The sequence below is a fragment of the Somniosus microcephalus genome, unplaced genomic scaffold, assembly GCF_052327205.1.
Source record: "Somniosus microcephalus isolate GS21.2 unplaced genomic scaffold, FLI_Smic_1.0 unresolved_chr1, whole genome shotgun sequence".
NCBI lineage: Eukaryota > Metazoa > Chordata > Chondrichthyes > Squaliformes > Somniosidae > Somniosus > Somniosus microcephalus.
The window spans coordinates 76,177,400-76,202,952 of NW_028225179.1; the positions used below are offsets into that span (position 1 = coordinate 76,177,400).

The window sequence follows — 25,553 nt, forward strand, 5'->3', positions numbered from 1 at the left end:
AGAGCGGGGCCGGGGGGAGAGAGAGAGAGAGCGGGGCCGGGGGGAGAGAGAGAGAGAGAGAGCGGGGCCAGGGGGAGAGAGAGCGGGGCAGGGGGGAGAGAGAGAGAGAGAGAGAGAGCGGGGCCCGTGGAGAGAGAGAGCGGGGCCGCGGGGGGGGGGGGGGGCGGGGGCGAGAGAGAGCAGGGCCGGGGTGGGGGAGGAGAGAGAGCGGGGCCGTGTGCGGGGGGGGCAGTGGTGGTGGAGGAGAGAGAGCGGGGCCGGGTGCGGGGAGGGAGAGCGGGCCCGTGGGATTCAGTTCGGGGGTCGGCGAGGTGTCTCACCTGTTGGATTGCGCCAGGTCGAAGCACTCCACGCTGGTGGGATTCCTGCCCACCCGCTGGAACAATCCTGTGTAATATTCCAGGTCCCAGGGGTCGAAGGCCAGGCCTGCGGAGAGGAGACGGTGACCATTAGGTTGAAGGAGGAAATCAAAGCCCGAGGACACGGCTCGGACAGTCCACACGTTTCCCCAATAATCACACCGTCATTCGCTCCAACCTCACTCTCCAACTGGCCCCCGCCCCTCCCACCCAGAGTACCCGGGACCCCCCCTCCCCCAGTGTACCCGGGCCACCCCTCCCCCAGTGTACCCCCGCCCCCCCCCCCCCCAGTGTACCCGGGACCCCACTGCCCCAGTGTACCTGCCCCCCCCCCCGCCCAGTGATCCTCGACCCCGACCCCAGTGTCCCTGGACCCCTCCCCCAGTGATCCTCGGCCTCTCGCCCATTGATTCTCGGCCTCCCCCAGTGATCCTCGACCCCTCCCCCAGTGATTCTCGACCCCTCCCCCAGTGATCCTTGACCCCGCCCCCATGATTCTCGACCCCGCCCCCAGTGATCCTCGACCTCTCCCCAGTGATCCTCGACCTCTCCCCCAGTGATCCTCGACCTCTCCCCCCAGTGATCCTCGACCCCTCCCCCAGTGATCCTCGACCTCTCCCCCCCAGTGATCCTCGACCCCTCCCCCAGTGATCCTCGACCCCTCTCCCAGTGATCCTCGACCCCTCTCCCAGTGATCCTCGACCTTCCCGTGATCCTCGACCCCTCCCCCAGTGATCCTCGACCTCCCCCAGTGATCCTCGACCTCTCACCCAGTGATCCTTGACCCCTCCCCCAGTGATCCTTGACCTCCCAGTGATCCTCGACCTCCCAGTGATCCTCGACCTCCCCCCCCAGTGATCCTCGACCTCTCCCCCAGTGATCCTCGACCTCTCCCCAAGTGATCCTCGACCCCTCCCCCAGTGATCCTCGACCCCTCCCCCAGTGATCCTCGACCTCCCCCAGTGATCCTCGACCTCTCACCCAGTGATCCTCGACCCCTCCCCCAGTGATCCTCGACCTCCCAGTGATCCTCGACCTCCCCCCCAGTGATCCTCGACCTCTCCCCAAGTGATCCTCGACCCCTCCCCCAGTGATTCTCGACCCCTCGCCCAGTGATCCTCGACCCGTCCCACAGTGATCCTCGACCCCTCCCCCAGTGATCCTCGTCCTCCCCCAGTGATCCTCGACCCCTCCCCCAGTGATCCTCGACGTCTCGCCCAGGGATTAAAAATTTTTTTTTTTTATTCATTGATGGGATGTGGGCGTCGCTGGCTAGGCCTGCATTTGGTGCCCATCCCTAATTGCCCTTGAGAAGATGGTGAGCCGCCTTCTTGAACCGCTGCAGTCCATATGGTGTAGGTACGGCCACAATGCTGTTAGGAAGGGAGTTCCAGGATTTTGGCCCAGCGACAGTGAAGGAACGGCGATACAAGTCCAAGTCAGGATGGTGTGTGGCTTGGAGGGGAACTTGTAGGTGGTGATGTTCCCATGCGTCTGCTGCCCTTGTCCTTCTAAGTGGTAGAGGTCGCGGGTTTGGAAGGTGCTGTTGAAGGAGCTTTGGCGAGTTGCTGCGGCGAGTTGCTGCAGTGCATCTTGTAGATGGTACACACTGCAGCCACAGTGCGCCGGGGGTGGAGGGAGTGAATGTTGAAGGTGGTGGATGGAGTGCCAATCAAGCGGGCTGCTTTATCCTGAATGGTGTCGAGCTTCTTGAGTGTTGCTGGAGCTGCACTCATCCAGGCAAGTGGAGAGTATTCCATCACACTCCTGACTTGTGCCTTGTAGATGGTGGAAAGGCTTTGGGGAGTCAGGAGGTGAGACACTCGCCGCAGAATTCCCAGCCTCTGGCCTGCTCTTGTAGCCACAGTATTTATATGGCTGGTCCAGTTCAGTTTCTGATCAATGGTAACCCCCAGGATGTTGATAGTGGGGGATTCAGCGATGGTAATGCCATTGAATGTCAAGGGGAGATGGTTAGAGTCTCGCTTGTTGGAGATGGTCATTGCCTGGCACTTGTGTGGTGCGAATGTTACTTGCCACTTGTCAGCCCAATGTTGACCTCTCGCCCAGTGATCCTCAACCTCACCCCCAATGATCTTGATCCCTCGCCCAGTGATCCTCGACCCCTCCCCCAGTGATCCTCGATCCCTCCCCGTGATCTCGATCCCTCGCCCAGTGATCCTCGACCTCTCGCCCAGTGTTCTCGACCCCTCGCCCAGTGTTCTCGACCCCTCCCCGTGATCTCGATCCCTCGCCCAGTTTTCTCTACCTCTCGCCCAGTGATCCTCGACCTCCCCCAGTGATCCTCGACCTCTCGCCCAGTGTTCTCGACCCCTCGCCCAGTGTTCTCGACCCCTCCCCGTGATCTCGATCCCTCGCCCAGTTTTCTCTACCTCTCGCCCAGTGATCCTCGACCTCCCCGTGATCCTCGACCCCTCGCCCAGTGTTCTCGACCCCTCGCCCAGTGTTCTCGACCCCTCGCCCAGTGTTCTCGACCCCTCGCCCAGTGTTCTCGACCCCTCGCCCAGTGTTCTCGACCCCTCGCCCAGTGTTCTCGACCCCTCGCCCAGTGTTCTCGACCCCTCGCCCAGTGTTCTCGACCTCTCGCCCAGTGATCCTCGACCCCTCCCCCAGTGATCCTCGACCCCATCCCCAGTGATCCTCCACCTCCCCCAGTGATCCTCGAACTCTCGTCCAGTGATCCTCGACCCCTCCCCCAGTGATCCTCGACCCCATCCCCAGTGATCCTCGACCTCCTCCCCAGTGATTCTCCACCTCCCCCAGTGATCCTCGACCCCATCCCCAGTGATTCTCCACCTCCCCCAGTGATCCTCGACCTCTCCCCCAGTGATCCTTGACCTCTCCAAAATTCTATAGACTCTGGAACAGTTCCCATGGATTGGAGGATTGCTAATGTAACTCCACTATTTAAAAAGTGTGGTAGAGAAAAAAACGGGGAATTATAGCCTGACATCGGTAGTGGGGAAAATGCTGGAGTCCATTATAAAAGATATATTAGCAGGCCACTTGAAAAACAGTGACAGGATCGGATAAAGTCAACACGGATTTACAAAAGGTAAATCATGTTGACTAATCGACTGGAATTTTTTGAGGATGTAACTGGTAGAATAGATAAGGGAGAACCAGTGGATGTGGTGTATTTGGACTTTCAGAAGGCTTTCGATAAGGTCTCGCATAAGAGATTAGCGTGTAAAGTTAAAGCACATCGGATTGGGGGTAGGGTACTGTCTTGGATAGAGAACTGGTTGGCAGACAGGAAGCAAAGAGTTAGAATAAACGGGTCTTTTTCCGAGTGGCAGGCAGTGTCTAGTGGGGTACCGCAGGGATCGGTGCTAGGACCCCAGCTGTTCACAATATTTATAAATGATCTAGACAAGGGAACTAGATGTAATATCTCCAAGTTTGCAGATGACACAAAGCTAGGTGGGCGTGTGTGCTGTGAGGAGGATGCCGAGAAACTCCAGTAAGATTTGGACAGGTTGGGTGATTGGGCAGATGCAGTATAATGTGGATAAATGCGAGGTTATCCACTTCGGTGGCAAAAACAGGAAGACAGGTTATTATCTGAATGGCAATAGATTGGGAAAAGGGGAAGTGCAACGACACCTGGGTGTCCTTGTGCACCAGTCGCTGAAGGTAAGCATGCAGGTGCAGCAGGCGGTTAAGAAGGCAAATGGTATGTTGGCCTTCATAGCGAGAGGATTTGAGTACAGGAGCAAGGATGTCTTGCTGCAGTTGTACAGGGCCTTGGTGAGACCACACCTTGAGTATTGTGTGCAGTTTTGGTCACCTTATCTGAGGAAGGATGTTCTTGCCATGGAGAGAGTGCAGCGAAGATTCACCAGACTGATACCTGGGATGGCAGGAATGACGTATGAGGAAGAGATTGGGTCGATTAGGCTTATATTCTCCAGAGTTTAGAAGAATGAGAGGGGATCTCATTGAAACTTATAAAATTCTAACAGGACTAGACAGACTAAGCGTACTAAGCTTAAATAAAGGAGACTATGAAGGTATGAGAGCAGAGTTGACTAAAGTGGACTGGGAAAATAGATTAAAGTGTAAGACGGTACATGAGCAGTGGTGTACATTCAAGGAGATATTTCACAACTTTCAAGAAAAATATATTCCACTGAGGAAAAAGGGGCGTAAAAGAAAAGACAGCCATCCATGGCTAAGTAATAAAGGATAGTATCCGACTGAAGACAAGGGCATATAAAGTAGCCAAATCTAGTGGGAGGATAGAAGATTGGGAAGCATTTAAAAGCCAACAAAGAATAACTAAAAGATTAATTAAGAAAGGGAAGATAGATTATGAAAGTAAATTAGTGTGGCAAAGCCATCAAGAGACTCTTGCAGTAACGTTTATAATTGTCTTTAACCATAGTTGTTACCTTTAAGTGTTTGCTCTGTTCAAACAGCGCGGGATCGATAAAATCGCGATCTGATGCGATGACGTCATCATACGGGTCACGTGACGTTCCCAACGGCGGGAAACGTGATGACGTCATGACGTCAGTGGGGTAGGGCGTTTCGAGCAGTCCTCGTGGATCCAGCTAGTGTACAGACCTGTGTGGAGTTTCTCCTGCATTCTTTTGTTTGTAACTGTTTCAGTACATTAAACCACGTTTGTTTAACTGTCAGTTTCAACCTCAGTATTTTTGTAGTAGTGTGAAGACACCTACATTGGTGACCCCGAAACCTCGCGAACGGTTTTCGCGGTGAACACGGAATGCAGGCCAGTGACGGAAGCCAACGCAGTGGCTTTGAAGCTCCCCCAATTCTGGGAACAACAGGCGGCCTCCTGGTTTGTGCAGGCTGAGGCACAATTTGAGCTCCGCAACATCGTGCAGGCCCAGCTCTGATATTTGTACATGGTCTCCGCCCTCGACAGCGTCGAGGATCATCAGCCTTCTGGAGAACCCCCCGACCGCTGACAAGTATGTCGCCATCAAGACACGGCTGCTGCGGGTATTTGGCCTTACAAAGGTGGAGCGCGCTCGCCGTCTACTTACACTACCCGGGTTAGGCGACTCCAAACCCTCGGAACTAATGAGCCACATGCTAACGCTCCTGGGGTCCGAACCCCAATGTTTCCTGTTTCGCGAGCTATTTCTTAGTCAGCTTCCCGAACAGGTCCAAGCAGCCCTCGCCAGGTCGGACACCGGGGATTGCATTGCGCTCGCCGAAGAGGCGGATAAAATATACGCGGTCCGACAGCAAGACTGCGCCATTGCGCAACGCCCAGCCCCGAAGGGCCCCGCCTCCGACGACCGGTTACTGTTATTACCACGCTCGTTTTGGCCTGAAAGCCCGCTGCTGCCGCCCGCCTTGCAGTTTCGCGCCCAAACCGTCAAACAGACCGCCGCGAGTCAAGAACACCGGAACCGGGGCGTGCCCCGTGGCCACGATGGCGATCCCGGGAATCTTCTGCATTTAACCGACTCCATCTCGGGCCGTCGTTTTTGTGCGACACGGGGGCACAGTGCAGCATACTTCCCGCCTTGGTCCTCGACCTTCAGTCTGGCAGACGGGGTTCCCCCCTCCAAGCTGCCAACGGGGGTGCGATTCGCACTTTCAGGAACCGGCGGGTGCAAGTCTGTTTCGGTGGCCAACGTTTTAGCTGGGATTTCGTCACCGCACAAATTTCGCAGGCTCTCTTGGGTGCCGACGGCCTGTTGGTGGATGTGAAGAATCGTCACCTCGTTCACGCCGCCACGCTCGATGGTATTTCATGTGCGCGCAGCACAGCCGTGCCGCACTCGGTCTCCTGCGCTCAGCCACCTCCCGATGACTTCTCCCGCCTTCTCGGGGATTTCCCCGAATTGACCAAGCCCACCTTTTCAGCTTTGACCGCCAAGCATCGGGTGGAGCACCATATTTCGACGAACGGCTCTCCCGTCTACGACAGGGCGCGACGTTTAGAGCCCAGCAAGCTCGCAGCAGCGAAGGCGGAGTTCGCCGCGACGGAGAGGATGGGGATTATTTGCCGGTCCAGTAGTCCCTGGTCTTCGCCACTCCACTTCGTCCCCAAGCCGGGCGGGGGATGGCGGCCCTGTGGCGACTATCGTCGCCTCAATGATGTAACGACGCCCGACCGTTACCCCGTCCCGCACGTCCAGGACTTCTCCGCGGCATTTGGCGGGGAAGTCAATCTTCTCCAAGGTCGACCTCGTCCGTGGGTACCATCAGGTGCCAGTGCATTCCCAGGATGTTCAAAAGACGGCCGTCATCACCCCTTTTGGACTGTTTGAGTTCCTCCGCATGCCCTTTGGGCTTAAAAACGCAGCGCAGGCGTTCCAGCGCCTTATGGATTCGGTTCTGCGGGATCTCGATTTTTTGTTCGTCTACTTGGATGACATTCTGATTGCCAGCACCACAAAGGAGGAACACCTCAAGCATCTCCGTGTTCTTTTTCGTCGTTTTCAGCAGCACGGCCTCATTGTAAACCCGGCCAAATGCCGTTTCGGCCTGTCGCAACTCGACTTTTTAGGCCACCGCATAACTTCCGAGGGAGCAATGCCGCTTCGAGCTAAGGTGGAGGCGATCACGGCTTTCCCGAAGCCGCAATCCGTGAAGGCCTTACAGGAGTTCCTGGGGATGGTTAATTTTTACCATCGGTTCGTCCCCAGGGCCGCACAACTCATGCGGCCACTCTACGAGGCCCTCAGGGGCAAGACGGGAAAGGAGCCCGTGGGTTGGTCGCAAGACATGGTTCGCACCTTCGGGGATACGAAGACCGCGCTCGCGAACGCGACGATGTTGGCACATCCCCGGCCAGGAGCTACTATCGCCCTCACGACGGACGCGTCGGACTATGCCGTCGGGGCCGTCCAGGAGCAATGGGTCGACGGCGCGTGGCAGCCACTGGCATTTTTCAGCCGCCAGCTGCGGCGGCACGAACGCCGGTACAGTACCTTTGACAGAGAGCTGTTAGCTTTGTTTTTGGTCATCCGCCACTTCCGATTCCTCCTCGAAGGGCGCCGCTTCATTGTGTTTGTCGACCACAAACCGCTGACGTTCGCGATGGCCAAGACTGCCGAACCGTGGTCGGCTCGGCAGCAGAGGCAGCTGACATACATTTCCGAGTTTACCACCGACGTCCGGCACGTGGCCGGCAAGGACAATGTCGTAGCGGATTGCCTCTCCCGCGCCGCCATCCAGGCCGTTCAATTAGGCATGGATTATGTGAGAATGGCTGCTGACCAGGCTACCGACCCAGAGACGCAAGCCTTTCGTGCTGACCCCGCCAGCCTTCAGCCAAGAGATGTACCGTTCCATTCGGTGGGTACCACTCTCCTCTGCGACGTCTCCTTGGGTGATCCACATCCGATTGTTCCGTTGACCTGGCGCTGAGATGTTTTCGACACCATTCACGGGCTGTCGCATCCCGGGGTGCGTGCGTCGCAGAAGCTGCTGGTCTCCAAATTCGTATGGAGAGGGATATGCAAAGACGTCCGTGACTGGGCGAACACTTGTGTGGTTTGTCAGCGGGCCAAGGTGCAACGGCACGTCAGGGCCCCTCTGGCCACCTTCGAGGTACCAGAGCGGCGGTTCGACCACATTCACGTCGACCTGGTGGGTCCACTTCCACCGTCCCGTGGGTTTACACACCTTCTGACGATGGTGGATCGCACCACGAGGTGGCCAGAGGCGGTTCCCCTGACGTCTACCACCTCTGCGAATGTCGCTCGAGCCTTCATTTCATCATGGGTAGCCCATTTCGGTGTTCCGGCGGATATTTCGTCCGACCGCGGGCCGCAATTCTTGTCGGAACTATGGAATGCGGTGGCCTCCGCATTGGGCACGAAACTCCATCGCACTACGGCCTACCACCCGCAGGCGAACGGGTTGTGCGAGCGGTTCCACCGTTCATTGAAGGCGCCGCTCAGGGCCAGCCTTCTGGATGCGGCATGGGTCGATAAACTGCCGTGGGTTATGCTGGGACTGCGCACAGCGCCGAAGGAGGATTTACAATCTTCTGCCACGGAAATGGTTTACGGCCAGCCACTTCGGGTTCCGGGTGAATTCCTGCCGTCACCTACGCGGCCGTGGTCTGCAGCCGGTCAGCGAGAGGCCCACCGGGACGCGGCTCAGTGCTTCAGACCAGTTCCGACCTCGCAGCACGGTTTGCCTTCCTCCAACGTCCCCGTGGAGCTGTCAAAGGCTAAATTCGTCTTTGTACGCCAAGGCGCCCATCGCACCCCGCTCACACCTCCATATGCGGGTCCGTTCCAGGTTCTACAGGCCGGGGACAAGAGTTTCGTGATCGACTTCGGGGGCAAGCCGGATCACATCTCCGTCGATCGCCTCAAGCCTGCGCACCTGGACCTCGAACAGCCAGTCGAACCTGCTCAGCCCCCGCGCCGGGGCCAGCCGCCGGCTACCGTCGCACTGTGCTACCTGCCAGCTCACCACCTGCTCAGCGTTTTCCTCTCCGGGAATTTAGGAGTCGGTCAAACAGGCTTGTCCGACCTCCTCTGCGATTGACGTTCCTCGTTAAAGACAATTCTGGGGGGGCGTATGTGGCAAAGCCATCAAGAGACTCTTGCAGTAACGTTTATAATTGTCTTTAACCATAGTTGTTACCTTTAAGTGTTTGCTCTGTTCAAACAGCGCGGGATCGATAAAATCGCGATCTGACGCGATGACGTCATCACGCGGGTCACGTAACGTTCCCAACGGCGGGAAACGTGACGACGTCATGACGTCAGGGGGGGTAGGGCGTTTCGAGCAGTCCTCGTGGATCCAGCTAGTGTACAGACCTGTGTGGAGTTTCTCCTGCGTTCTTTTGTTTGTAACTGTTTCAGTACATTAAACCACGTTTGTTTAACTGTCAGTTTCAACCTCAGTATTTTCGTAGTAGTGTGAAGACACCTACACTAGCAAAAAAATATAAAAACAGATAGCAAGAGTTTCTACAGTTATATAAAAAGAAAAAGGGTGGCTAAAGTGAATGTTGGTCCCTTAGAGGGCGAGACCGGGAAATTAGTGGTGGGGAACATGGAGATGGCAAAAACGCTGAACAAATATTTTGTATCAGTCTTTACAGTGGAGGACACTAAAAATATCCCAACACTGGACAAACAGGGGCCTATAGGGGGGGGGAGGAGCTAAACACGATTAAAATCACTAAGGTGGTGGTACTCGGTAAGATAATGGGACTAAAGGCGGATAAATCCCCTGGACCTGATGGCTTACATCGTAGGGTCTTGAGAGAAGTAGCAGTAGGGATTGCGGATGCATTAGTGGTCATTTTCCAAAACTCCCTGGATTCAGGAAAGGTCCCAGCAGATTGGAAAACTGCTAATGTAACGCCCTTATTTAAAAAGGGAAGTAGACAAAAGGCTGGAAACTATAAACCAGTTAGCCTAACATCTGTGGTTGGTAAAATGTTGGAGTCCATTATTAAGGAAGCAGTAACAGGACATTTGGATAAGCATAATTTAATCGGACAGAGTTAGCATGGTTTTATGAAGAGGAAGTCATGTTTGACAAATTTGCTCGAATTCTTTGAGGATGTAACATACAGGGTGGATAAAGGGGAACCAGTGGATGTGGTGTATTTGGACTTCCAAAAGGCATTTGACAAGGTGCCACACAAAAGATTACTGCACAAGATAAAAAAATCACGGGACTGGGGGTAATATACTGGCATGGGTGGAAGATTGGCTATTTAACAGAAAACAGAGAGTTGGGATAAATGGTTCATTCTCGGGTTGGCAATCAGTGACTTGTGGTGTTCCGCAAGGGTCAGTGCTGGGACTCCAACTCTTTACAATCTATATTAACGATTTGGAGGAAGGGACCGAGTGCAACATACCCAAGTTTGCTGACGATACAAAGATGGGAGGGAAAGCAGTGAGTGAGGAGGACATAAAAAACCTGCAAAAGGACATCGACAGGCTAAGTGAGTGGGCAGAAATTTGGCAGATGGAATATAATGTTGGAAAGTGTGAGGTTATGCACTTTGGCAGAAAAAATCAAAGAGCAAGTTATTATCTAAATGGAGAGAAACTGCAAAGTGCTACAGTACAAAGGGATCTGGGGGTCCTGGTGCATGAAACACAGAAGATTAGTATGCAGGTACAGCAGGTGATCAGGAAGGCCAATGGAATCTTGGCTTTTATTGCAAGGGGGATGGAGTATAAAAGCAGGGAAGTCTTGCTTCAGTTATACAGGGTACTGGTGAGGCCACACCTGGAATACTGCGTGCAGTTTTGGTTTCCATATTTAAGAAAAGATATACTTGCTCTCGAGGCAGTTCAGAGAAGGTTCACTCGGTTGATTCCGGAGATGAGGGGGTTGACTTATGAGGAAAGGTTGAGTAGGTTGGGACTCTACTCATTGGAGTTCAGAAGAATGAGAGGCGATCTTATCGAAACATATAAGATTGTGAGGGGGCTTGATCGGGTGGATGCGGTGAGGATGTTTCCACTGATGGGTGAGACTAGAACTAGGGGGCATAATAATCTTAGAATAAGGGGCTGCCCTTTCAAAACTGAGATGAGGAGCAACTTCTTCACTCAGAGGGTAGTAAATCTATGGAATTTGCTACCTCTGAGAGCTGTGGAAGCTGCGACATTGAGTAAATTTAAAACGGAGATAGACAGTTTCCTAGCTGATAAGGGAATGAGGGGTTACGGGGAGCAGGCAGGGAAGTGGACGTCAGTCTAGGTTCGGATCAGCCATGGTCCTGTTGAATGGCGGAGCAGGCCCGAGGGGCCGTATGGCCTACTCCTGCTCCTACTTCTTATGTTTTTATGACTAAATGCAGGAAGGATGTTCCCGATGGCGGGGGAGTCCAGAACTAGGGGGGTTACAGTCTAAGGATAATGGGTAAGACATTTAGGACAGAGATGAGGAGGAATTTCTTCACCCAGAGAGTGGTGAACCTGTGGAATTCTCTGCCACACAGGGCAGTTGAGGCCAATTCATTAAATATATTCAACAAGGAGTTGGATATATTTCTTGAGGCTAAAGGGATCAAGGGATATGGGGAGAAAGCAGGGACCGGGTACTGAATTTGGATGATCAGCCATGATCTCATTAAATGGCGGAGTGGGCTCGAGGGGCCGAATGGCCTACTCCTGCTCCTATCATCTATGTTTCTCTTCCCGAGTGATCCTCGACCTCACCCCCAGTGATCCTCGACCTCTCGCCCAGTGATCCTCGACCTCTCCCCCGTGATCCTCGACCGCTCGCCCAGTGATCCTCGACCTCTCCCCCAGTGATCCTCGACCCCCTCGCCCAGTGATCCTCGATCTCTCGCCCAGTGATCCTCGACCTCTCCCCCAGTGATCCTCGACCCCCTCGCCCAGTGATCCTCGACCTCTCCCCCAGTGATCCTCGACCCCCTCGCCCAGTGATCCTCGACCTCTCGCCCAGTGATCCTCGACCCCCTCGCCCAGTGATCCTCGACCTCTCGCCCAGTGATCCTCGACCCCCTCGCCCAGTGATCCTCGACCCCCTCGCCCAGTGATCCTCGACCTCTCGCCCAGTGATCTCGACCCCCTCCCCCAGTGATCCTCGACCTCTCGCCCAGTGATCCTGACCTCTCCCCCAGTGATCTTCGACCTCTCGCCCAGTGATCCTGACCTCTCCCCCAGTGATCCTCGACCTCTCCCCCAGTGATCCTCGACCTCTCCCCCAGTGATCCTCGACCTCTCCCCCAGTGATCCTCGACCCCTCCCCCAGTGATCCTCGACCCCCTCCACCAGTGATCCTCGACCCCCTCTCCCCCAGTGATCCTCGACCCCTCCCCCAGTGATCCTCGACCCCTCGCCCAGTGATCCTCGACCCCTCGCCCAGTGATCCTCGACCCCCTCTCCCCCAGTGATCCTCGACCCCTCCCCCAGTGATCCTCGACCCCTCGCCCAGTGATCCTCGACCTCTCGCCCACTGAACTCGACCCCCTCCCCCAGTGATCCTCGACCTCTCCCCCAGTGATCTTCGACCTCTCCCCCAGTGATCCTCGACCTCTCCCCCAGTGATCCTCGACCTCTCCCCCAGTGATCCTCGACCTCTCCCCCAGTGATCCTCGACCCCTCGCCCAGTGATCCTCGACCTCCCCCCGTGATCCTCGACCTCTCCCCCACTGATCTCGACCCCCTCCCCCAGTGATCCTCGACCTCCCCCACTGATCTCGACCCCCTCCCCCAGTGATCCTCGACCTCTCCCCCAGTGATCTTCGACCTCTCCCCCAGTGATCTTCGACCTCTCCCCCAGTGATCCTTGACCTCTCCCCCAGTGATCCTCGACCTCTCCCCCAGTGATCCTCGACCTCTCCCCCAGTGATCCTCGACCTCTCCCCCAGTGATCCTCGACCCCCTCCCCCAGTGATCCTCGACCTCTCCCCCAGTGATCCTCGACCTCTCCCCCAGTGATCTTCGACCTCTCCCCCAGTGATCCTCGACCTCTCCCCCAGTGATCCTTGACCTCTCCCCCAGTGATCCTCGACCTCTCCCCCAGTGATCTTCGACCTCTCCCCCAGTGATCCTCGACCTCTCCCCCAGTGATCCTCGACCTCTCCCCCCAGTGATCCTCGACCCCCCCCTCCACTGGACTCACCCAGTTCACGGTTTGCTTTCTCCAGCGCTCCTTTCCCTCCGTTCATCACGTCCACTTCATACACCTCTGCCGGCTGGGCCGACACTTGGAAAGTCTCGATGGGTTGTTGATAGACACACTCTGTCATCCGATCGTAAAAGGCAGCCAGCAGCTCACATCGGGCAGCAGCTCCGCACCGCTCCACCTCACCGACCTGCAACTGTCCCACAAACCAGCAATACAATCACAGAATCATTGACAATTACAGAACAGGAGATGGCCATTCGGCCCGTCATGTCTGTGCCGGCCGACAAAGAGCTATCCATCCTAATCCCACTTTCCAGCTCTTGGTCCGAGGTCTTGTAGGTTACGGCACTTCAAGTGCACATCCAAGTACTTTTTAAATGTGATGATGGATTCTGCCTCCACCACCCTTTCAGGCAGTGAGTTCCAGACCCCCACCACCCTCTGGGTGAAAAAAGTTCTCAACTTCCCTCTAATCCTTCGACCAATAACTTTAAATCTGGTTATTGACCTCTCTAAGGGAAATAGGACCTTCCTATCCACTCTATCTAGGCCCCTCATAATTTTAAACACCTCAATTAAGTCTCCCCTCAGCCTCCTCTCTTCCAAAGAAAACAACCCCAGCCTATTCAATCTTTCCTCAATGCTAAAATTCCCGAGCCCAGGCAACATCCTCGTAAATCTCCTCTGTACCCTCTCTAGTGCAATCACATCACATGCGGTGACCAGAACTGTACGCAGTATTCTAGCTGTGGTCTAACTAGTGTTTTATACAGTTCAAGCATAACCCCCTGCTCTTATATTCTATGCCTCGGCTAATAAAGGCAAGTATCCCGTATGCCTTCTTAGCCACCTTATCTACCTGTCCTGCTACCTTCAGGGATCTGTGGACATGCACTCCAAGGTGTCTCTGTTCCTCTACACTACTTGGTGTTCTACCATTTATTGTGTATTGTTAGCCCTCCCCAAATGCATTACCTCACACTTCTCTGGATTTAATTCCATTTGCCACTTTTCTGCCCACCTGACCAGTTCATTGATATCTTCCTGCAGTCTGCAGCTTTCTTCTACATTATCAACTACACGGCCAATTTTTGTATCATCTGCAAACTTCTTAATCATACTTCCTACATTCAAGTCCAAATCATTGATATACACCACAAAAAGCAAAGGACCCAGTACTGAGCCCTGTGGAACCCAACTGGAAACAGCCTTCCAGTCACAAAAACACCCGTCGACCATTACCCTTTGTTTCCTGCCACCGAGCCAATTTTGGATCCAACTTGCCACTTTCCCTTGGATTCCATGGGCTTTTACTTTTCTGACCAGTCGGCCATTTGGGACCTTGTCAAAAGCCTCGCTAAAATCCATATAGACTACATCAAGCGCACTACCTTCATCGACCCTCCTTGATACTTCCTCAAAAAATTCAATCAAGTTAGTCAGACACGACCTTCCCTTAACAAATCCATGCTGACTATCCTTGATTGATTAGTGACTTTCTAAATGACAATTAATACTGTTCCTCGGAATTTATTCCAACAATTTGTCCACCACCGAGGTTAGGCTGAATGGCCTATAATTACTCGGCCTATCCCTTTCTCCCTTTTTAAACAACGGTACAACATTAGCAGTCCTCCAGTCCTCTGGCACCACATCTGTAGCCAGAGAGGATTGGAAAATGATGGTCAGGGACTCCGCTATTTCCTCCCTTGCTTCTCTTAACAGTCTGGGATAAATTTCATCTGGGCCTGGGGATTTATCTACTTTCAAAGATGCTAAAACCTTTAATATTTCCTCTCACTATGGTAATCTCACCATATATTTCACATTTCTCCTCCTTAACTACAATGTCTGCGTCGTCCCTCTCTTTTGTGAAGACAGACGCAAAGTGTTCATTAAGAACCATGCCCACGTCTTCCGCCTCAACACACAGGTTACCTTTATGGTCCCTAATAGGCCCTATTCTTTCTTTAGTTAAACATCTTTGGGTTTTCCTTGATTTTACTTGCCAATATTTATCCATGCCCTCTCTTTGCTTTCCTAATTTCCTTTTTAATTTCACCCCTGCACTTTCTATACTCCTCTAGGTTTTCTGCAGTATTGAGTCCTCGGTATCTGTCATAAGCTTCCCTTTTTTGCCTTATCCTACCCTGACCCTCGACATCCAGGGGGTTGGAGATTTGGGAGTCCCACCCTTGGTCTTTGTGGGAACATACTTGCTCCGAACCCTCCGGATCTCCTCCTTGAATGCCTCCCACTGCTCTGACACTGACTTGCCTTCAAGCAGCTGTTTCCAGTCCACTTTTGCTCAGTCACATCTCAGTTTAGTAAAATTGGCCTTCCCCAATCGAGAACTTTTATTCCTGGTCTATCTTTGTCCTTTTCTATAACTACCCTAAATCTAACTGAATTATGATCATTAACCCCAAAATGCTCTCCCACTGATACCCCTTCCACCTGCCCAGCTTCATTCCCTAAAACGAGGTCCAGAACTGCCACCACTCTTGTTGGGCTTGCTATGTACTGGCTGAAAAAGTTCTCCTGAAAGCATTTTAAGAATTCTGCACCCTCTATACTTTTTACACTGATTTTATCCCAGTTAATATTAGGGTAGTTGAAATCCCCTACTATTACTGCCCTATAGTTTTTGCACTTCAGAAATTTGCCGACATATTTGTCATTCTATCTCCCTCTGACTGTTTGGGGATCTATAATACACTCCCCAGCAGTGTGATTGCCCCTTTTTTGTTCTTCAGTTCAACCCATATGGTCTCATTTGATGATCCTTCTCACATATCACCCCTCCTCACAGCTGTAATTGTTTCTTTAACCAATACTGCGATCCCCCTCTCTATCTCGTCTAAACCAGGAATGTTGAGCTGCCATTCCTGCCCTTGTCTCAGCAATAGCTATATCATCATACTTCCACGTGTCTATCTGTGCCCTCAGCTCATCTGCCTTATTCACTATACTCCCTGTATTGAAGTATCTACCATTTAGCACTGCCAAACCCCTTTGTTGTCTATTTTCTAGCCCATGTTTCCTCTGCCTTCCGAACTCTCACTTACTAATTTTCTGCTTTCCATTTTCAGCTTTGTTTCTCTCCCTTCTGAATCTACTCTCAGGTTCCCATCCCCTGCCAAGCTAGTTTGAACCCCCCCCCAACAGCACTAGCAAACTCCCCTGTAAGGATGTTGGTCCCGTTCCGGTTGAGGTGCAACCCGTCCGGCTTGTACAGTTCCCACCACCCCCAGGACCGCTCCCAATGCCTCAGGAACCTAAAGCCCTCCATCCTGTACCAACTCTTTAGCCACACATTCATCTGCTCTATCCTCCTATTTCTGTACTCATTAGCTCGTGGCACTGGGAGTAATCCAGAGATTACTACCTTTGAGTTCCTGCTCATTAATCTCTTTCCTAGCTCCCTATAGTCTGTCTGCAGGACCTCATCCCTCTTTCTACCTATGTCACTGATCCCGATATGGGCCAAGACCTCTGGCTGTTCACCCTCCCCCCTCAGAGTGTCCTGCAGCTGCTCAGTAACATCCTTGACCCTGGCACCAGGGAGGCAACATACCATCCTGGAGAAACGTCTGCGGCCGCAGAAATGCCTGTTGGTTCCCCTAACTATCAAATCCCTTATCGCTATTGCTTTTCTTAGCTTCCTCTCTCCACCACCCCCCCACCCACCGTGCCATGGCTGTACTCCCCAGAGGAACCATTTAGAACTGAATACCAGTGATAACAATATTACCAACCAATGCTTGGAAACGGAAACCCCCCGTCAGTGGGTGGGAGAGTGAGCTGGGGGGAGGGGTAACGGAGCCCCCCATCAGTGGGTGGGAGTGAGAGCTGGGGGGTAACGGAGCCCCCCAGTCAGTGGGTGGGAGAGTGAGCTGCGGGGGGGGGGGGGGGGGGGTAACGGAGACCCCCGTCAGTGGGTGGGACAGAGCGTGGGGGAAGGGGTAACGGAAACCCCCATCAGTGGGTGGGACAGTGCGTGGGGGGAGGGGTAACGGAGCCCCCCGTCAGTGGGTGGGAGAGTGAGCTGGGGGGGGGGGGGGGGGCGGTGGGGAACAGTGAGCTGGGGAGGGGGGTTAACGGAGCCCCCCATCAGTGGGTGGGACAGTGAGCTGGGGGGAGGGGTAAGAGAGCCCCCCGTCAGTGGGTGGGACAGTGAGCTGGGGGGGGGGGTAAACGGAAACCACCCCCGTCAGTGGGTGGGACGGTGTTCTGAGACATTGGTGACACCCATCAGTGTGTGAGTGTTTTGGTGCCCGGTGTCCGTCTATCCCAGTGTCTGGTGTCCGTCTATCCCAGTGTCTGCTGTCCCGCTCTGTGCCTGGTGTCTGTCTATCCCAGTGTCTGGTGTCCGTCTATCCCAGTGTCTGCTGTCCCTATCGGTGCCCTGTTTCTGTCTCTCGCAGTGTCTGCTGTCTGTATCGGTGCCCGGCGTCCGTCTAGCCCAGTGTCTGCTGTCTGTCTATCCCACTGTCTGCTGTCCCTCTTGGTGCCTGGTGTCTGTCTATCCCGGAGTCTGGTGTCCCTCTCGGTGCCCTGTTTCTGTCTATCCCAGGGTCTGGTGTCCATCTATCCCAGTGCCCGCTGTCCCTTTTGGTGCTTGGTGTCTGTCCCTCTCGGTGCCCGCTGTCCGTCTATCCCAGTGCCCGGTCTGTCTATCCCAATGCCCGCTGTCCATCTATCCCAGTGCCCGCTGTCCCTTTTGGTGCTTGGTGTCTGTCTATCCCGGAGTCTGGTGTCCGTCTATCCCAGTGTCTGTTGTCCCTCTGTGTCCGGTGTCTGTCTCGGTGCCCACTGTCCGTCTATCCCGGTGTCTGTCTATCCCAGTGTCTGGTGTCCGTCTCGGTGCCCTGTGTCAGTCTATCCAGGTGGCTAGTGTCCGTCTATCCCAGTGTCTGGTGTCCGTCTCAATGCCTAGTGTGTGTCTATCCCGGAGTCTGGTGTCCGTCTATCTCGATGCCCAGTGTATGTCCTAGTGGCCGTTTTGAACACGGGCCCATTACTCTCACCTTCAGGAGATACCGGCCGGAGCACTCAATGCGATCCACCGCCGTTAACCCGATGGACTGGCAGATGGAGACAGCATTGGTCGACCAGGCTGTGGAGAAGTTCAACCTGAGGCAGGAAAATATAAAAACGGGGTCAGGAGCGAAGACCGAGAAGCAGACATCACAGCCCAGAGAACGGGCCCCAACACGGCCCAGAGACCGGCCCCAAACACAGCCAGGTGAACGGGCCCATCCTGTACACGCTCTCACCCACAGGGACATCTCCGGAACACGCTCACACCCACAGCGACCTCTCCCGTACACGCTCACACCCACAGGGACCAATCCCGTACACGCTCACACCCACAGGGACATCTCCCGTAAATGCTCACACCCACAGGGACCTCTCCCGTACATGCTCACACCCACAGGGACCTCTCCCGTACACTCACACCCACAGGGACCTCTCCCGTACACACTCACACCCACAGGGACCTCTCCCGTACACGCTCTCACCCACAGGGACCTCTCCTGTACACGCTCATACCCACAGGGACCTCTCCCGTACACACTCACACCCACAGGGACCTCTCCCGTACACGCTCACACCCACAGGGACCTCTCCCGTACACGCTCATACCCACAGGGACCTCTCCCGTAGACGCTCACACCCACAGGGACCTCTCCCGTACACACTCACACCCACAGGGACCTCTCCCGTACACGCTCACACCCACAGGGACCTCTCCCGTAGACGCTCACACCCACAGGGACCTCTCCCGTACACTCACACCCACAGGGACCGCTCCCGTACACGCTAACACCCACAGGGACATCTCCCGTACACGCTCACCCACAGGGACCTCTCCCGTACACGCTCACACCCACAGGGACCGCTCCCGTACACGCTCACACCGACAGGGACCTCACCCGTACCCGCTCCAACCCACAGGGACCTCTCCCGTACACTCACACCCACAGGGACCTCTCCCGTACACGCTCACACCCACAGGGACCTCTCCCGTACACGCTCACACCCACAGGGACCTCTCCCGTACACGCTAACACCCACAGGGACCTCTCCCGTACACACTCACACCCACAGGGACCAATCCCGTACACGCTCACACCCACAGGGACCTCTCCCGTACACACTCACACCCACAGGGACCTCGCCCGTACATGCTCACACCCACAGGGACCTCTCCCGTACACACTCACACCCACAGGGACCTCTCCCGTACACTCATACCCACAGGGACCTCTCCCGTACACGCTCACACCCACAGGGACCTCTCCCGTACACGCTCACACCCACAGGGACCTCTCCCGTACACGCTCACACCCACAGGGACCTCTCCCGTAGACACTCACACCCACAGGGACCTCTCCCGTACACGCTCACACCCACAGGGACCTCTCCCGTACACACTCACACCCACAGGGACCTCGCCCGTACATGCTCACACCCACAGGGACCTCTCCCGTACACACTCACACCCACAGGGACCTCTCCCGTACACTCACACCCACAGGGACCTCTCCCGTACACTCTCACCCACAGGGACCTCTCTCGTACACAATCACACCCACAGGGACCTCTCCCGTACACTCACACCCACAGGGACCTCTCCCGTACACGCTCACACCCACAGCGACCTCTCCCGTACACGCTCACACCCAGAGGGACCTCTCCCGTACACTCACACACACAGGGACCTCTCCCGTACACCCTCACACCCACAGGGACCTCTCCCGTACACGCTCACACCCACAGGGACCTCTCCCGTACACTCACACCCACAGGGACCTCTCCCGTACACACTCACACCCACAGGGACCTCTCCCGTACACTCACACCCACAGGGACCTCTCCCGTACACGCTCACACACAGAGGGACCTCTCCGGTACACGCTCACACCCACAGGGACCTCTCCCGTACACGCTCACACACAGAGGGACCTCTCCGGTACACGCTCACACCCACAGGGACCTCTCCCGTACACGCTCACACCCACAGGGACCTCTCCCGTACACTCACACCCACAGGGACCTCTCCCGTACACGCTCACACCCACAGGGACCTCTCCCGTACACTCACACCCACAGGGACCTCTCCCGTACACACTCACACCCACAGGGACCTCTCCCGTACACCCACACCCACAGGGACCTCTCCCGTACACGCTCATACCCACAGGGACCTCTCCCGTACACTCACACCCACAGGGACCTCTCCCGTACACGCTCACACCCACAGGGACCTCTCCCGTACACGCTGACACCCACAGGGACCTCTCCCGTACACACTCTCACCCACAGGGACCTCTCCCGTACACACTCACACCCACAGGGACCTCTCCCGTACACTCACACCCACAGAGACCTCTCCCGTACACGCTCTCACCCACAGCGACCCCTCCCGTACACGCTCACACCCATAGGGACCTCTCCCGTATACGCTCACACCCACAGGGACCAATCCCGTACACGCTCACACCCACAGGGACATCTCCCGTACACTCTCACACCCACAGGGACCTCTCCCGTAGACGCTCCAACCCACAGGGACCTCTCCCGTACACGCTCACACCCACAGCGACCCCTCCCGTACACTCTTACACCCATAGGGACCTCTCCCGTACACGCTCACACCCACAGGGACCTCTCCCGTACACACTCACACCCACAGGGACCTCGCCCGTACATGCTCACACCCACAGGGACCTCTCCCGTACACACTCACACCCACAGGGACCTCTCCCGTACACTCACACCCACAGGGACCTCTCCCGTACACTCTCACCCACAGGGACCTCTCTCGTACACAATCACACCCACAGGGACCTCTCCCGTACACTCACACCCACAGGGACCTCTCCCGTACACGCTCACACCCACAGCGACCTCTCCCGTACACGCTCACACCCAGAGGGACCTCTCCCGTACACTCACACACACAGGGACCTCTCCCGTACACCCTCACACCCACAGGGACCTCTCCCGTACACGCTCACACCCACAGGGACCTCTCCCGTACACTCACACCCACAGGGACCTCTCCCGTACACACTCACACCCACAGGGACCTCTCCCGTACACTCACACCCACAGGGACCTCTCCCGTACACGCTCACACACAGAGGGACCTCTCCGGTACACGCTCACACCCACAGGGACCTCTCCCGTACACGCTCATACCCACAGGGACCTCTCCCGTACACTCACACCCACAGGGACCTCTCCCGTACACGCTCACACCCACAGGGACCTCTCCCGTACACGCTGACACCCACAGGGACCTCTCCCGTACACACTCTCACCCACAGGGACCTCTCCCGTACACACTCACACCCACAGGGACCTCTCCCGTACACTCACACCCACAGAGACCTCTCCCGTACACGCTCTCACCCACAGCGACCCCTCCCGTACACGCTCACACCCATAGGGACCTCTCCCGTATACGCTCACACCCACAGGGACCAATCCCGTACACGCTCACACCCACAGGGACATCTCCCGTACACTCTCACACCCACAGGGACCTCTCCCGTAGACGCTCCAACCCACAGGGACCTCTCCCGTACACGCTCACACCCACAGCGACCCCTCCCGTACACTCTTACACCCATAGGGACCTCTCCCGTATACGCTCACACCCACAGGGACCAATCCCGTACACGCTCACACCCACAGGGACATCTCCCGTACACTCTCACACCCACAGGGACCTCTCCCGTAGACGCTCCAACCCACAGGGACCTCTCCCGTACACACTCACACCCACAGGGACCTCTCCTGTACACACTCACACACACAGGGACCTCTCCCGTACACTCACACCCACAGGGACCTCTCCTGTACACGCTCACACACACAGGGACCTCTCCCGTACACTCACACCCACAGGGACCTCTCCCGTACACTTACACCCACAGGGACCTCTCCCGTACATGCTCACACACACAGGGACCTCTCCCGTACACTCACACCCACAGGGACCTCTCCCGTACACTTACACCCACAGGGACCTCTCCCGTACATGCTCACACACACAGGGACCTCTCCCGTACACTCACACCCACAGGGACCTCTCCCGTACACACTCACACCCACAGGGACCTCTCCCGTACATGCTCACACACACAGGGACCTCTCCCGTACACTCACACCCACAGGGACCTCTCCCGTACACACTCACACCCACAGGGACCTCTCCCGTACACCCTCACCCACAGGGACCTCTCCCGTGCACGCTCACACCCACAGGGACCTCTCCTGCACACGCTCACACTGAGTGACCTCTCCCGTACACACTCACACCCACAGGGACCGCTCCCTTACACGCTCACACCCACAGGGACCTCCCCCGTACACGCTCACACCAACAGGGACCTCTCCCGTACACTCTCACCCACAGGGACCTCTCCCGTACACGCTCACACCCACAGGGACCTCTCCCGTACACTCACACCCACAGGGACCTCTCCCGTACACGCTCACACCCACAGGGACCTCTCCCGTACACGCTCACACCCAGAGGGACCTCTCCCGTACACGCTCACACCCACAGGGACCTCTCCCGTACACTCACACCCACAGGGACCTCTCCCGTACACTCACACCCACAGGGACCTCTCCCGTACACGCACACCCACAGGGACCTCTCCCGTACACTCACACCCACAGGGACCTCTCCCGTACACTCACACCCACAGGGACCTCTCCCGTACACGCTCACACCCACAGGGACCTCTCCCGTACACTCACACCCACAGGGACCTCTCCCGTACACTCACACCCACAGGGACCTCTCCCGTACACTCACACCCACAGGGACCTCTCCCGTACACGCTCACACCCACAGGGACCTCTCCCGTACACGCTCACCCACAAGGACCTCTCCCGTACACTCACACCCACAGGGACCTCTCCCGTACACTCACACCCACAGGGACCTCTCCCGTACACTCACACCCACAGGGACCTCTCCCGTACACTCACACCCACAGGGACCTCTCCCGTACACACTCACACCCACAGGGACCTCTCCCGTACACGCTCACACCCACCGGGACCTCTCCCGTACACGCTCACACCCACAGGGACCTCTCCCGTACACGCTCACACCCACAGGGACCTCTCCCGTACACGCTCACACCCACAGGGACCTCTCCCGTACACGCTCACACCCACAGGGACCTCTCCCGTACACGCTCACACCCACCGGGACCTCTCCCGTACACGCTCACACCCACAGGGACCTCTCCCGTACACGCTCACACCCACAGGGACCTCTCCCGTACACTCACACCCACAGGGACCTCTCCCGTACACTCACACCCACAGGGACCTCTCCCGTACACGGTCACACCCACAGGGACCTCTCCCGTACACTCACACCCACAGGGACATCTCCCGTACACGCTCACACCCACAGGGGCCTCTCCTGTACACTCACACCCACAGGGACATCTCCTGTACACGCTCACACCCACAGGGACCTCTCCCGTACACTCACACCCACAGGGACCTCTCCCGTACACGCTCACACCCACAGGGACCTCTCCCGTACACGCTCACACCCACAGGGACCTCTCCCGTACACGCTCACCCACAAGGACCTCTCCCGTACACTCACACCCACAGGGACCTCTCCCGTACACTCACACCCACAGGGACCTCTCCCGTACACTCACACCCACAGGGACCTCTCCCGTACACTCACACCCACAGGGACCTCTCCCGTACACACTCACACCCACAGGGACCTCTCCCGTACACGCTCACACCCACCGGGACCTCTCCCGTACACGCTCACACCCACAGGGACCTCTCCCGTACACGCTCACACCCACAGGGACCTCTCCCGTACACGCTCACACCCACAGGGACCTCTCCCGTACACGCTCACACCCACAGGGACCTCTCCCGTACACGCTCACACCCACCGGGACCTCTCCCGTACACGCTCACACCCACAGGGACCTCTCCCGTACACGCTCACACCCACAGGGACCTCTCCCGTACACTCACACCCACAGGGACCTCTCCCGTACACTCACACCCACAGGGACCTCTCCCGTACACGGTCACACCCACAGGGACCTCTCCCGTACACTCACACCCACAGGGACATCTCCCGTACACGCTCACACCCACAGGGGCCTCTCCTGTACACTCACACCCACAGGGACATCTCCTGTACACGCTCACACCCACAGGGACCTCTCCCGTACACTCACACCCACAGGGACCTCTCCCGTACACGCTCACACCCACAGGGACCTCTCCCGTACACACTCACACCCACAGGGACCTCTCCCGTAGACTCACACCCACAGGGACCTCTCCCGTACACTCACACCCACAGGGACCTCTCCCGTACACGCTCACACCCACAGGGACCTCTCCCGTACACGCTCACACCCACAGGGACCTCTCCCGTACACGCTCACACCCACAGGCACCTCTCCCATACACTCACACCCACAGGGACCTCTCCCGTACACGCTCACTCCCACAGGGACCTCTCCCGTACACGCTCACTCCCACAGGGACCTCTCCCATACACGCTCACACCCACAGGGACCTCTCCCTTACACTCTCCCCCACAGGGACCTCTCCCGTACACCAACACCGACAGGGACCTCTCCCGTACACACTCACACCCACAGGGACCTCTCCCGTACACGCTCACACCCACAGGGACCTCTCCTAAACACGCTCACACCCACAGGGACCTCTCCCGTACACCCACATTGACAGGGACCTCTCCCGTACACGCTCACACCCACAGGGACCTCTCCCGTACACTGACACCCACTGGGACCTCTCCCGTACATTCACACCCACAGGAACCTCTCCTGTACACCCACAGGCACAGCGACCACTCACGTACACGCTCACACCCACAGGGACCTCTCCCATACACGCTTACACCCACACGGGTCTCTCCCGCACACACTCACCATGCTCATACTCACAATGCCCGACTTTCCCATTCTGGGCCCAGACTCACCTCGGCCCGATCTCCACCAGCAGGTCACCGTCGCTCTCCGTGAGGAAAGGTTCTGTGGAAATACTCTGGGAGCTGAACGGAGATTGGAATATCCAAGCGAGCTTGTGCCTTTCCTGCGGACTGGGAGAGACCGGACCTGTGGGAAGATGGGATGGCAGAATCAGCAGGCAGGTTAGCAGAGCGGGGAGGGCAGACAGGGCAGGGGGAGGTGCTGCAGGGCAAGGGCCAGTCTGCAGCACGGGGCCGAGGTGAGAATAGTGCCAGCTCGACATCTTATCCCCAGACACACTGACCCCTCCCGACAATGACACTGATCCTGCCCCCTATCGCACGCCCAAGACCCTGACCCCTCCAATGACCCCGTAGCCCTCCCACAACCAATGTTCCCGTTAATGCACCCCCGACCGGCCCCTCCCCTGACCTGTCCAGTTGACGTTGAAGCAGAGCTCGCGGCTGACGCGCTCGATCTTCTCCACATGATGGTTTCCAGGTCGAAGCAGGATCTTACCCACGTCCACGGGCGGGAGCTCGCTGGGACTCTTGTAGAAATGTAGCACCACCAT

The 25,553-nt window shown here is 56.5% G+C and overlaps 2 protein-coding genes across 2 annotated transcripts in view; one reads left to right on the plus strand and one right to left on the minus strand.

The window, feature by feature from the left end:
* The window catches only part of LOC147095504 (phosphoribosylformylglycinamidine synthase-like), an 81,761-nt gene that overhangs the window by 16,846 nt on the left and 39,362 nt on the right, over positions 1 to 25,553 (plus strand). The gene's annotated exons all lie outside the window — the stretch shown is intronic.
* Positions 293 to 25,553, minus strand: LOC147095505 (phosphoribosylformylglycinamidine synthase-like). Its single transcript, XM_085973651.1, has 5 exons — positions 25,412 to 25,553; positions 24,991 to 25,126; positions 17,987 to 18,092; positions 12,951 to 13,149; positions 293 to 426 (listed from the first exon to the last, which is right to left on the minus strand). The coding sequence occupies exons 1-5, from the start codon at positions 25,551 to 25,553 to the stop codon at positions 317 to 319; spliced, it is 693 nt and encodes a 230-aa protein (XP_085829777.1). The 3' UTR covers positions 293 to 316.

Coding starts and splice junctions, on each gene's coding strand:
- LOC147095505 (XM_085973651.1), bottom strand. CDS start 25,553: ATGGTGGTGCTACATTTCTACAAGAGTCCCAGCGAGCTCCCGCCCGTG. Junction 13,150..17,986: donor CCGGCCGGTATCTCCTGAAG/GTGAGAGTAATG, acceptor TTTGTGGGACAG/TTGCAGGTCGGTGAGGTGGA. Junction 427..12,950: donor GAAAGCAAACCGTGAACTGG/GTGAGTCCAGTG, acceptor TCCTCTCCGCAG/GCCTGGCCTTCGACCCCTGG.